The 14,713-nt window shown below is 42.4% G+C and overlaps 2 protein-coding genes across 2 annotated transcripts; both read right to left on the reverse strand.

The window, feature by feature from the left end:
• Window positions 1–228: 228 nt before the first annotated feature.
• Window positions 229–8,799, reverse strand: bmi1a (bmi1 polycomb ring finger oncogene 1a). Its single transcript, XM_084474996.1, has 10 exons — window positions 8,488–8,799; window positions 5,100–5,231; window positions 4,756–4,852; window positions 3,960–4,015; window positions 3,606–3,656; window positions 3,324–3,432; window positions 2,803–2,848; window positions 2,352–2,450; window positions 2,094–2,174; window positions 229–1,607 (listed from the first exon to the last, which is right to left on the reverse strand). The coding sequence occupies exons 2-10, from the start codon at window positions 5,209–5,211 to the stop codon at window positions 1,266–1,268; spliced, it is 993 nt and encodes a 330-aa protein (XP_084331122.1). The 5' UTR covers window positions 5,212–5,231; window positions 8,488–8,799; the 3' UTR covers window positions 229–1,265.
• Window positions 8,800–9,617: 818 nt separating this feature from the next.
• Window positions 9,618–13,528, reverse strand: commd3 (COMM domain containing 3). The gene is made up of 8 exons (XM_084475173.1): window positions 13,369–13,528; window positions 12,388–12,499; window positions 11,698–11,761; window positions 11,587–11,621; window positions 10,929–10,989; window positions 10,778–10,834; window positions 10,546–10,608; window positions 9,618–9,866 (listed from the first exon to the last, which is right to left on the reverse strand). The coding sequence occupies exons 1-8, from the start codon at window positions 13,505–13,507 to the stop codon at window positions 9,807–9,809; spliced, it is 591 nt and encodes a 196-aa protein (XP_084331299.1). The 5' UTR covers window positions 13,508–13,528; the 3' UTR covers window positions 9,618–9,806.
• Window positions 13,529–14,713: the final 1,185 nt, after the last annotated feature.

Here is a 14,713-nt window from a genome sequence, read left to right on the forward strand (position 1 = left end):
CGGCACAGAATTATATGCGTTTCAGATATTTAAATAATCAAACAATCACGCCCGATAGTTTTCTAAAGAAAAATGTAGTAGGCCTATTCCAAACGTCAATGGAATGAAATAAATGCAATGTCATCAGTTTTGGCGAACTTGTCCTGCGCAGATTGTAGGTTTGTGTGAGCAGAGCCTCTTCAGTATGTTCAAGGCTTAAACAAAAGTTTGCAAAATCTGCTACAAGTGTAAAATGTTTTATTTAGATGTTTTTATACTGTGCAACAGTAACAATACAATAGTTGTCCATACAATCAAGCGATACAAATACGGAGAAAACACAGGAGACAACAGAACATCAGTCGTTGAGCATGAAATGCAGGTGAGGTGCTTATTCGTGTAAGAACCTGTCATTCCCAAGGAATAAAAGGAACAGAAAAAACAAAATCGTCGATGATTAAATATGCATTTTTCTATTTACAGATTTTTCTAAAAACCGCGTACGTTTTAAAAGTTGCGGATGAAAGCGTTTGGATTCAACTGCAGCTACAAGGAGGCTTAACGTGTCCGTTTCCAGTAAAAAGGCAAATGAAGAGAACTCTCTTGAAGTTTTTCTTCTGCACAGAGCAGTAAACCACCAGCCTACATTAACCAAAGTCAGCCTATAGTTCTCCCAAAGAGGCTAAACTTGAACGTTGAAACTCTTCTAAAAAATATATAGATTATAAAAAAAATGACAATTTTAGAGGGGGGGACGGGGGGGGCGGGACGAGCATATAGACTAACCCTTCTGATATAGGCTATATAGATTTTTCTGAGAAGAAAATAAGTGTTAGGCTATAATAGGCATGCTTAACTGACATTTTCAAATAGGTTAACCCGGCACACCTAAAATAGTCATATCAATATGTTTGACTCGACAACAAAAAAGTTAAAAGGAAATCAAACGTCAAATAAAAAAAAAGACAAAAGACAACCATCAGTCACATCCGTAAAATAAAACATAGCTTATGGGGAATAGGCCTACAGGTTAAATGCAGTTTTCCTGTCTACACTTTGACACAAAACATTTCCCATGGATAATCTCCATTAAAAAAAAGGAACAGGCCAAATGTTTAATTTTCTACTAGGCCTACTCCTCATTAGAATATGTCGAACAACAACGGCCGTTTGAGACGGCGAGAGTGACGTAAGAGAGAGACTACACGATGGAACTACGTTGGCGTGAAAACATCAGAGGAGCCCGTCTTTCGCGGACTGCGAAAAGCCTGCGTCATTACGCGCGGTCATCCGGAGGACGCGGACGATCCGTTGACAGACATCTTCCGTGATTTGATGCCGAATGGGTACGGCCGACTCTGGGAGAGGGGGGTTAAACTGGGAGCGCCGTTCTGGTTGTTGGGAGCGTTGGGGGTGAACTGTGGGTGCGGCGACTGCGCAGGCGTACTCGGGCTCGGTAACGACGAGGACGTGGAGGGGACGCCGGCGGGACTGCTGGCTTTGTCGCTCGCAAAGTCGCTTTCCGGGCCGGATCGGCCGGTGCTGTTCGGGGCCTCTGGTTGTGTGGGACTCAGCTTCATCTTCTTGCAGTTGGGTCTGACTCGATATTTCAAAGGTAACGGGCCATTCTTTAAAAGAAAAAAAGGGTGAGGGTTAAAACATTCAACATAGGGGAAATAAATACACGGATAAAAAGGATCATTTTAAAAAGTGTAATAATATTTACTTTCACGGTTTTTAGACGTGGTTTAAAATCAATGAGGGGCATACCATATATTATATTCGTCAATTCACAGGGACCTGGATTTGATTCGTTGTCACCAACGTTTAGGTCATATAGGCCTACCTAAAATCCTACCACCAATATGCTAAAACAAGCTATTTTCAAATAAGTTTAGTTCATCTTTTATGAATGTCCACCACATGTAGACTATTCAATTACATAATAATGCTTAGTAGCCCATAGTTTTACCGACACCAACATATATGAGAAACGATTTAGCCCAATTGTTTTTAGAGGAAGAACTTTGCATGTATTGTATACAGTTAGACAATATTTTTTTCCCACTAAACTAAATCCACAAAGTTGTAGTTAAGGAGAAAAACATGCTTACCCGTCTCCAAGTGTAGATATAGGCTATATCCATTAGTGTGTAGTAATCTTTTAGTGGTTCATCTTCATACATGACTTCAACCTACAAATATAAATGTAGAAATACAGACTTAGGATTCATCTGTCTATGAGTAAAACATGTTCTGCTTGTTACTTAGAAAGCAACCATGAATAGGCTGTACTCACATGTTCAGAGAGGAGATAGGAATGACTTATTATCAGGTTCTGTTTGCACAGATGAATTGGACTCATATTTTACCTGGTAGGTGTTGGGGATATCCATTTTACTGCGCAGGAACTTCCTTAAGTGCATGACTGTCATGGCGGCTGGACACTGAAGGTACCTCTTGTTGGCCACCTGCAGTTCAACACACACACACACATATACATATATATATATATTACATTTTTTATTTTATTTAACAAAAATACTATGGGAACATAAAAATGAATGCATGTAGATTACAGCGGTCAGTTTTTACAACTTGTTTACAAAATATGTCTTTGTATTTGTTCTAAATTAAAACCCAAAATATTAGTTGTTGAGATACTATTAAATTGACAAGCAAATTGTCAACCTTACAACCAAACACACAAATGTAACCTTTTTCTTTACCAGAGAGGATGATCTAAATATTCAAGTATGTTTTGAAGAAGATAAAATTACAAATATAGATAGGCTACACAAAATATTTACACAAAATATTTACCTGATCTTTAGTCGGCTTGTCATCTGGTACAACACCAAGTTTAACCCTAAATAAATGAAAAGGGTAATTCACAAAATAAGATGTGAGCCAACTTATTCATTACACTTGATTAGATTAAAACAAATGACTAATTACCTTTCCCCTAAATGTAATACATTATTTCTGTACAAATAGTCTTAAATATTTAAATTGCCTAAATCTCAGCAAAGCATTTAGTGTTTCTGTGGGGTGGGTACTTTAATTTAGTACTTCAATTAAACAACTAAATTAATATATTTTAGGTTCACTCTTGTGGTTCTGTATCTGTAATTTCCAGTCCAAAACTCTCAATGCAGTGTAATCCTCTGTGAGACAAAAGCTCCAACAATACATCCCTGCAATACATTGTTCTGCTCTAAAAAAAATGACACACCAGGAGTTTCTAAAGTAGCTAGGTTTTTATTAGAAAGCAAAAATGTCCTTAAAACAATCAACTTCCATTGGATGTTTCTGAAGGCTTTAAAGTAATAAAAGGATCCTACCTGTTCTGGTCAAAGAACTCAATAGAGAGACTGATGATCTCATCGTCTGTGATGATTCGCTTGTCTTCATCGGCCACCTCTCCACGGTCCTCATTCGATCCATTTGTAGCTTTATTAAATACACAAACATACACACAATGAAACAACAACCACGAAAACAACAGTCTTGTGTGTACATTCAAAATGGAGATAATTATATTATATTACAACCCAGTTTGCCAATGTCATACACCAGCTTTGAATACAACATTTCTCATGCACACAGACCAGACCATTACTCACCGTCTACAGAGGGGTGTGCTGCATAGAAATCTCTCCTCCTCTTCATCTCATCTACAGAAAGGAGAAAACAAACAGGAACAGTCATTAAAACAGACACACTAACATTCAGTGGACACACCAATCCTATTGGGCAATAAGACATTTGGTTTGTTCTAAACATGTTCAGTTAGGTTCATTAGGTTTGGTTTCCACTAGAACCAAAACAACCCATGCAATGGTGCTTTGAGTCGTTGAGTAAAGCATCATCATCGTTTGAGCTGAATTGTTTTGTCTGCGGACAGCATATAAGAGTTTGTCTGAGGTCTATGTGAAGTTGGCAGATCTCCTATTCTGCAGTGTCCTGGTTCTGCTTACTTTTGAAGAGGCCTGGAACCAGCTTATAGACAATGTCCTGCAGTGTCTTGTCAGACCTAGCGAGAGAGAGAGACATTAACTCCAGGAGAGTGAGAGCGCAAGAGAGAAAGACATTAACTCCAGGAGAGCGAGATAGCGACATTAACTCCAGGAGAGCTTGAGAGAGACATTAACTCCAGGAGAGCGAGAGAGCGACATTAACTCCAGGAGAGCGAGAGCACGAGAGAGAGACATTAATTCCAGGTTATGTGGTTGGGAGGAAGGAGAATTCACACACACTATTGGGCATGTACAAATATCAGAGGCCTCGTAGCAGAGATAGGAGGAAAAAGACAGAAAGAATAGACCCTATTTGCCTCGTAATCACATAGAAGGTACATTTTATCTCTGCTGGTGGCAAATATGTGGTACATTACAAAAGACTTGAGCCATCATCTTTTTATTTTCTCTTTCTGTGCAAGCCCATTTGGCGAGCATAGATTCCAACAGATTTGCCACAGCCACGCCTTACAACAGAGTCTCTTTGACCCATTCTGATCCAGACCAACTAGAACTAATCAAACTAATCCCAGTAAGTGGAATGTGGTTAAGAGCAAGAAAGCGGACAGCAAAAAACTTTAGAAGCAGGCACTTCCATACAATATATTTTGCATACAAACAACACAACTAAATAACAAAAGGAGCCTCAACAGATGAGTGTAACAGGATTGTGTATAAAAAGGGATGAGTACAATAACATTATCCATCCTGCTAACAGCTAGTGCTGCTTAAGGTAAAGAAATGGCTGTGGTCTCACCTAATGTTGAGAAGAGGCTTAGTTTTGTGCACTTGCACGTCACAGATTGGACAATATTTGCTGGTCTCCAGGTACCGCACAATACACATCTTGCAGACTGAAAGAAAACAGTTAAATTAGAGAACATGTATTTTCCCTCACTGCATAAATAACGTGATGTAAATGATACATCCTCATCCAATTAGTCCATGTAATTGTTTCCCCATGCAAGAAGCTCACAGTTGTATTACATTAAAACAGTATTAATATCATGTTTACTACAACCATGCACTTCTTGTCTTCTGCTTTTTACACATTATGACATTTAGCTTGCAAATGACAGAATTGTAAGAATTTGCCCTCACATGAATGCAGGCATTCGATGATGGTGGTCGCGTCTATGAAATATCCCCCGCACAGGACGCACATGAGGTGAGGGTTCAGCTCCGTGATCTTTATTCTGGTGGTTCGATGCATGGCAAAAGACCCAAACAGACCTGCGGAGAAGACACAAAACGGGGGAAAGATTTAATATATTGTCACTCAAAAAATAAATAAAGCGACCGCAGGGAGGGACATCTTGGGTCTCTTTTTTTTCGGTTTGCAAAGAACCAATACAACCATTTGGGCTCTTCAATTGTTGGTCTGACTGCGCTAAAGCAACACCATTGTTGACGCTACAATACGGAAAGGCAACAATCGCTGGTTGATGAAGGGCTACCGACTGACCTGGGGGCCAATAATCATAAACGAATCACCTCTGTGACAGACGGGGGGATAGATAAATAAACATAGGTGTGTAGGCTACTATATAAAAAAAAACACGACTGGATGACGCCGAGGTCACAAGGTGGCAAATGAAAACACAAACGAACACGTTGCGTGCAGCGGAGATCCGACATGGGGAAATCATGTCGTGGTTTCCTCACGTCAGAGAACCCTACATTTTCGATCGTTTCATTTCGTTTGATATCGCCGCCTGCGTCATATAGCCTAAAACAAGTAACGACGCGATACATCTGGAGCGGGGGACGCGAGAGGAGACGCTCGTTCACTGTCAGGTGTGTGACACACATAAGGGGGGGGGGGGGGGGGGGGTCTTTGCGTTTCTATGGCAACTTCCGTCGCTTTAAAAGCGCACGGTGTCTGGCGTGGAGCCAGTCGCCAGGAGAGGCTGTGTGTGCACCGCGACTCGACTCGCGCGGAAAAGCCATCGCACCATAACCAGCGGAGGGGTGGCGAGCACGAGCACGGTGGGAGTGGATGTTTCCCCCCGCCGTCCCTCCACCAGCGCGCAGTCCGCCAGGGCTACCAGCATGGCTGCCATTTTGTGGGGGGGGGGGGGGAAGCACGTATCTTCCGAATAGACCGATAGGCTTCTTTCAAAGCGGGGAGCTGAAATGCATGCATGTGTGCTCGTCGTTTGGTGAAACGTTGATGACGGACGCGTTCTGAAACAAAGCCATCCTCACCACGCGGAGGATCTCGAACGTTTTCGCCAGCATGTGTGCATTACTTATCACACACACACACACACACACACACACACACACACACACACACACACACACACACACACACACACACACACACACACACACACACACACACACACACACACACACACACACACCTTTAGAACTTTTATGAAACATTCGTTTCATCCATCCATCCCCTCCCGAAATTTCTGCACGTGCACAATGAGCCAATGCAACTGCCCTCAAATGACCGTCGGAGTGAAGTTGCATTGTGAAGGGGGTAAGTAACGGTAGCCTACATTGAGTCAAGCTGTCGACCGATGTGTGCTTTGTTTGGCAGGAGTCCAACAGTCCTCACAATGCCCATCAACAACATCCATCGTCCAGTGGATTCAAAAGGGGAAACTTATCACAAAACTATATCTGAGGTAGGCTTCACAAACCCAACGAGAGGTTGTCTCACTGGCCACCAATAATATAACAATCAACTCGCCCCTCGGTAATGTTCAATTTCGATGGACGATTTATCAACACGTTTCCAAGGAAGCCTATTGCATATATGCACCCTAACAGTGACGCCATTAATCGATGCATTTGTTGACACAACTGCTGTCGCTCTGGGGCCCACTGTAGGGGACGTCCTCACGGTGCTACAGGTCCCCCATACAACTTTTTTAATTTAGGTTTTTAAATGGACGCTTTCAATGAAAACTCATGGTGGAAACCTACATGGCATGGCCGTTTAACGAGGGCGTATAATAAAAAATATTTGAGCATGGTGTCACCTCTGTTAGGCCCACGGAACGCAGAGCCAATAAGCTGGGGTCCGTTTGTAAATCAAATGCATGTCGTGGTGGGTTCGCCGTGTCGGTTTTTGTTGAAATACTGGCAGACGTGACGGTGGTGGCAGAAGAATAAATACCGCTTCAAAAAAGTGGGCTCAATGCATAGACTCTAGTCTGTAGTCTATGTGCAATGTCCACCGAAGTACTCTACATTGGCAGAGGCAGCCCGTGTATGATCCCGGTGCTCTTTTAAATGGCTTAATCGCAGTAGGAAATATCCATGCCATCATTTATAGGCTACTCTGTTCCGCAAACAGCCGCACTCACTGTCTTCCGCCTACCAAAAAGGCAGGCTGTTAAAGATCCATATTATGATGATCCGTCACTGCTCTGTGTCACCCCTGCCTTCGCGTTCCCTCGACGTCGGAAGTCAATTTAGACTATGGCTTATGGATTTCATTATTTTTATATTTTTATTTGACTAATGACCAGCCACGATGGTGGACGGTTGGATTTGACTTGTCTCCAGAGCTAGACGTTTTCCACAACAATGTGATAGCCTACATTTTTTAAATGTTGAAGAACGAAAGGTTGTCTTGGCGGAGCTTGGGTTATTTTGTAAAAATACATTAAACAAATAAAATTTAAAAAAAATAATAATAATGCACACGTAAAAAAACCTTTACGATGACTCCAAATAATAGTGTGCACAATCAGTCAGCTTTTAGCCAATGCATTATAAGTGAGGTCTTGGATGCTTGAGACACATTGTCTCAAGCAACAGACCTAAGCACATTTTTTATTTTGTAAAAAATGCGACCCAACAAACCAAGCTTCAATACACCAGGTGTGGGAAAGGTGAAAGAATAAATCAACATGTCCATTTCGAACCACGGGAATCTAAAAGCGTCAAAGATAATTGAAGATCAAATTTGAAATGGAGGACACTTGTCACGTCTGAGGCTTCCACCAAAACGGGAACACAAGTTAATAAAAACGAGACACGACGGAATATGCGTAAAAGCAACCCACCACCACCTCCACTACACTCTACAGATCTAAATTCTATAAAATCAGAAGCCAACGTGTCAATAAAAGTATTAAAACACCACTCGTCGGGTTGGTCGGTGCTTCAGACAGACCCGTCCGTGTCTTGATCGCAGCAGATTGCCCGGTTTAAAGAAATCCAAACGCCGTACCACACAGACTGGTCCAAAACTGACCCCAACAACACACTCTGTAAAAAGGCGCAGTGGTAACGTGATCATCGCGGATGAAACAGCGTGATCGCGTGCGCAATAAAATAACATTTCTTGGAACGGTGACACAAAGCGCACCGTCGGAGGAGCGCTGGAACCAGCAGCCAGTCGATACCCCGCATCCACTGCCGGATCGCTCCGACACAAACCCTCCGACACACCGCACGCTGTACCACAACATCATCATACCATTCGGTCCGTCGGTGAGACGCGCTATCGAACATTACGTACCCGGTGGCTCGATGGGATAATCCGTGAGATCGGAGCCAAATAGACAATGAAAGTTAGAAGGCGATCAGCAGAAAATGAATAGGAGCCGAGCCGCCATCTTGAAACCGACTGCAGACGCTGTCAATCGCGCAGAGCGCACATTTCAGACGCGTACTTTCTCGCTGTGCTCCGCGTCGCTGCGTTTTACGCGTGTCGAGAGGCACGGGTTCCGAAGACGTCACGCTCCCGGCGTCGCATTAAAGAGGAATCCCGGGTCCGTCGGGCGAGAACTTTGCCTCCAAATTCTGCTCCCTCCGTGGAAAACGCAGCACTGTGTGCTCTGTGGAAACTGACACCGTCCCCAAAATGGCTTGTAGTCCGACCGCCCCGCCGTGGTCACGTGCTCTCATTCCTTAAGGGTGCCTGGAAATTACTGTCGGTGTATTCTGGCCTCTGCTGCACGGCGTTGGGTTTGGTATAAAATACGTCTCACACACACACACACACATATATATATATATATATATATATATATATATATATATATATATATATATATATATATATACACACACACAGATCGTCGATCAGACATTTTACAAAGTGCAAACCCGTAGTTAATATTTCTGGTGTGTGTGTGTGTGTGTGTGTGTGTGTGTGTGTGTGTGTGTGTGTGTGTGTGTGTGTGTGTGTGTATAGACTGCACGAATCTGTGGCTTCTGTATTCGTGTTTTTGGAAAAACCGGCAAAAGCTGCGTGCTCTTGACTCTGTTCTGCAGCTGACGACCCGTTCAGACTTGGAGGTTAGGCGCGATGGGGCGCCCTCCTTCTGTTTTGGGCCATTCGACTCACCATCCCGTAGTTCACCGACATGAATTAATAATTTTAAATGTTGTAAAAGAGTGCAGGTCGCTTGGATGTGGAGCCACAAAAGCCGATGTTCTCGTTTTGATGCGAGTTAGAGTGTCATAGGGGATCCAAATACACCCCGTCCCGGTATTATATAGGCCTAGTTCGTTTATGCGCAACGTGTGAGGCTTTCGTGCACAGTGACTTGTGGAGGACGATAAGGTCATGCCCGCGTACAGGCCTACGCATTATTTTTTTAAACACAACAATAATGGTTTCACACAAATGAAAGGACAGCGTGCTCTGATAGACTTTTTTTTTATTTACATCACCTCTTGGAATGATAATTATTCAGCTGGGTTTCAGTGAAGCAGGGATACAGAATGATAATAGTACAAGCATCTCTAGGATTGAAACCATTCCACTTCAGTGTGTTCATGAGACACAACACAGCTCAGGCAAGGTCTCTCCCACCAGGTGCTGTAGGCACCTCACATTTGTGTCGCCTTCTCCAAACTCTTGGCTGCGTCTTTCATTTTCCCCACCAGATCCTGGGAATAAGAAGACACACTATACTGCATCACGTCTGAGCCAATCCAGGATAAGGCATCGTATTTTATGCGCAAAATAAATAAATATCTAAATAAATACCGAAGTACCGAATAAATGAGCCTGTATCACGACAAATAATCTTGACGAACGCGCTGACAACCAGAGAATACATTAAAAGTTAAATGATTTCCATTTTTCTATCGCGGGTATAACTTGGTTAAATAGGCCTATGTTTGACTATTTTAGATGTAGATAAGAGACACTTTGATAAGAGACTTTGATAGTGGGACAAAAAAAAATTGTCCCACTGAATATTCAGTTTTCACACACAAAGTTGTTCGTCTAGGCCTATTAACAACATGTTGGAGTTGAGCTTATGTTACACTCGACGCCTCCTGTTATTTATTTCCATTGGTAAACCGAATTGCGATGAATCTACAATTTCTGCATGTCACACTGTTCATGGGTCGTGGTGTGTGTGTGTGTGTGTGTGTGTGTGTGTGTGTGTGTGTGTGTGTGTGTGTGTTTAAGTTGAAGCAATATGCCTACAACGATATAGTGACCAATGCGTGCGAACTTTATTGGAGAGTCAGAGGAAAGACAACATGCTATAACAGGTCACATGTCATTAAGGGATCTTAATTATGTCGAAATAAGACAACATGACCCCAGTCTCACCTGTAGCTGCTCTACCGTACAGCTAAAGTTAATATCCTTCGCAGGTCCCTCGAGGCCAGCGTTCTGAATAAAGGTCACACACACACACACACACACACACACACACACACACACACACACACACACACACACACACACACACACACACACACACACACACACACACACGTTAACGTTAAGCCAGTAAATGATGGGTCTTTCTTTTCGCAATAAAACTCTGGGTAAGTCATACCTCCACGTTCAAGGAAAGGAGGTAGAATGGCTCGTTCACTTTATGGACGTGGCCGTTCTGCAATGGACACACACCTTCAGATATGGGAGGGGGGGCGGGGGGGGGGAGAGCTTGCCTTCTAGATAACACATCACTGCTCTACTCAACTCACCTTCATGTGGTACTGCAATCGCCACGACACGTCGTTGATATGGGGCAGTTGGCTCCCTATGCTGTAACGCAAGAGAGAATAATCCATTCAGATTGAAATCTATTTAAAAGTGACCACCAACCATTAAACCAGCGATTGCATTTTTGTTTTATTTGACATTTAGTATTTCAAATGGAATAGTCTACATTCAAAGAAAAGAAAAAAAAAAAAGTAGCGCTAGAGGAACACCATTGTAGGCCTACTTGTTGCCATTTATGAAGGCTTTTACGCGCGCAAGTCTATATTAAGCGGAGCATGGGTCAGTCAAGTGCACGAATACAAATGGAACTGATCAGCGAGGCTACTCCAAATTAACCGTGTTTTTGAAAAAAATTAAGCCACACTGTGTCTAATAATATGATATAAGGACCATATATAGTTCTCGAGTTTAAAGATGAATTAGCATGAACTCGAGCATGATCGTTTTTCCATTGCAACGACTTTCTAGTGACATAACAACCAACATGAGTTGGCTAATCGTAGAAATAAAACATTGTTATATAAACCAAGATTATATAATTATGAAGGAAACCGTTGGAGTTGGACATTTCTGTAATAGTCTTTAATATATAAAAATATAGTCCATATATTTAAATATATATATTGGCCAATAACCTACCTTGTCAGTACACCTTCCAGTTCTTCTTTATTATTCTGCAAAAACAAAATATGTGTCAGACATTTGTAACAAAGGAGTAAGGTATGAATGAATAAATAATTAGGGTCTGACCTGGTACGACTTTAAGAATATATTTATTCTCTCTGCGTCAAAGGTTAAATCTTCAAGGCATGAACTGTAATAACATAAGTAAAGCACATTGTACAAAAATAAAACACTTTATATGAAAAAAAGATCAATCAATCAACACAGAAGAAGCAACTTTCAACCAGATCAGTAAAACCGGTTGCATTCACAATTATTATCCAAATGTTTGACACAATATTTGTCATTCCGGGGGAAATAAACGAAAAGAATGGAACGAAGTAACAATGATACTTTAACACATTAACACACATGGTAGGCCTATATCATACCATACCCTTTCCCCAACCGCAGATATGTTTACCAAGCGCAAAAGTATGCCAATTAAACGTGCATGCATAGGTCACACCATGCTCTCAATCATTAACAAATAAGCATCTTCAAGCTCCTGCGGGTTTGTCTGATTAGGATTGTTGTAATTGATTTCCACAATTCCCACTACTCATGTAGAGCAGATCCCTTCACGAAAAGCATTCTTATCCCTTTATTAGATTAGACACGTCTTGTTTGATTAAACATTCATATACAACTATTCGTAGCTACATTTTTATTAAAGCAACTTATTGAAATACAATAATGTCTACACTTTCTGACATAGAACAAGAAGAATAGAAAATGAGTAAAACAGTATAGCCTACAACTTGACTCTTCTAATACCTTATTGTTGATTTGTCTGCGTTTTGTTTGACCATTTCAAGTATGCAAGTGGTCGCAGCGGCGTGACACCGTTTTACAAGAACCCGGTCAATGTTCTCCAGACCAGGATCCGCTGTAATCAGAAAAAAACACGTTAAAACCTGGCAGATACAAACTGCGCCGATTCTGCGCAGACCAACACGCAGCGACGCGCATATGCGCACGGCACGTAGACCAACAAATACATGTAAGCTACAACACATTTGATGTAGGCTACCATTAATTATTGGGACTCGCACAAACAAATGGAATTAGTAGTAGGCCTAATCGCCATTTCAATGGCTATCTGAGCATACGGAACAATTATAAAGATAACAGAATGTGTATGTTTTGTTGTCACTGTAGGTTAGGCTACTGGCATGTCTGGTCCGCCACATACAACGGATGTCAATCGAATAGGGGGACAATGTGTTAAGAATTGATTTCCTTTTTCCCATCAGGACACGCACAGGGCAGGGTTAGGACCCACCACGTTATCCCATATGCTAATTATGACATTTGCATATCAGCGTGTGTCCATTGTGGATCTTAACGCGTAAGCACAGGCTGCAGAACACATCGTGGCACGTCTGCACATCTACATGTTTCTAAAAGTGGACATTGTAGGAGGTGGGCATCACGAGCTCCTTTCACAGTAGCATAGACAGACAGACAGACAGACAGAGTTGCTATCGGCAGCTTAGCCTAGCCTTATTACAGCCATACTACAACCTCTCTCTCTCGAACCGCGAATAACACAAGACGAAAACGGATTCGGTCACCACAGATTTGAGATCGGGTGTTAAGTCGTCTCTTGCGACTTATTAAATGTAGGCGCTTGCTGCAGCATTGAGCGATCTGTGCTCTGAGTGTTCGACGTAGCAGAAAACAGGCTAGCAGAAAAAACACACCGGAAGTAGCGGTGAGAAGCAGCGCAGACAAAAGACGCCCGACTCGCCGTACCTAGAACCCCGGGGTCCACATGGACGGAGAGCAGGCTGCGGAAGGCAACGTCTGTCAGCACCGTGAAGCTCCTCAGGTCAAAGAGAGACGGGTCTGCTGCAGACTGCAGTCCTTTCTGTACCGACTCTGATAGCTCCATCTTGCATGAATGGAGTCGAGAGTAAAATCACGTGGAACATCAGCTGATGTGTGGTGAGAGAGAGAGAGAGAGAGAGAGAGAGAGAGAGAGAGAGAGAGAGAGAGAGAGAGAGAGAGAGAGAGAGAGAGAGAGAGAGAGAGAGAGAGAGAGAGAGAGAGAGAGAGAGAGAGAGAGAGAGAGAGAGAGAGAGAGAGAGAGAGAGAGAATAAAGCAAGGCGATGCCTGCCCTCGACCGGGAGTTGAGAATGCTCAAATGGACGATAATCGATGTGGATTGCAAGTATATTTCATTTAGGCCTAAGTGTAGCCGCCGTGTCCCACCCATACTGCATTTAAGACCAGTAACACCACATACCCAATAAAGCCAGTTGCTTACGCTACTGTGGGCATATTATCGATTAGGCTAAAGATTTTATTCGTTTATTGTCACATGGACCATTCCGCTATAGATATAGGTCAGTTACACACACAAATAATGCTAAACTGCTGTCATCCGTAATTGATAATAACTAGTGGGCAGGCGATAGAATACACTGTCTACACAAGACGCACACAGACAAGGGACAACCCCTTATCTGTATATCCAGGCTGTATCCAAAACATAGCCTACAAAATTAACTTAATATCATGGGGTTATTCAGTTTATTATATGCAACTTAACGATATAGGCATATCAATTCAGTAGAAAAGCCCTGCAGTCATGAACTAGGCTGTATTCAGACCAATGTATTTTTGAGAGTTTTAGTTTACATTCTGTAACGTAGTGTAAATATGTAGGCAGCTCCCCTTTTGTCTGTTTCTGTTTTATGCTTAAATGTTTATAATAGTGAACCGAGTCCTTTATCCGTCAATCTATTGCTTAATATCTTTGTCCTTCACTCTGAATCCGTCTTTTGTTCACCAGTCCACTCAGCATGTTGGCTTGTAAGTGCAATATGCGTCTCAAATCTGATCAGGCATCCGTTTGTGGTTTTTTTGTGCGGTTGGTGAGCTCCTGCAAGACTCGCCTGGTCTCTGCGAAATTTCCTTGCACTTCATCAAGCAGAATTCGTCCTGGAATTGAGTTTGAATCTGCACAAACTCTGAAGATAATGTAATAGCCTAGCCTACTTTTCGGCAGATCAACAGTTTCTTACATGTCAGAAGCTTTCATTGAAAACAAGTAGGCCTATGCTGCTGTTGTTATTGTTGTTTTCTGCTGCTTCA

Source organism: Micromesistius poutassou, assembly GCF_964030765.1.
Source record: "Micromesistius poutassou genome assembly, chromosome: 11".
NCBI lineage: Eukaryota > Metazoa > Chordata > Actinopteri > Gadiformes > Gadidae > Micromesistius > Micromesistius poutassou.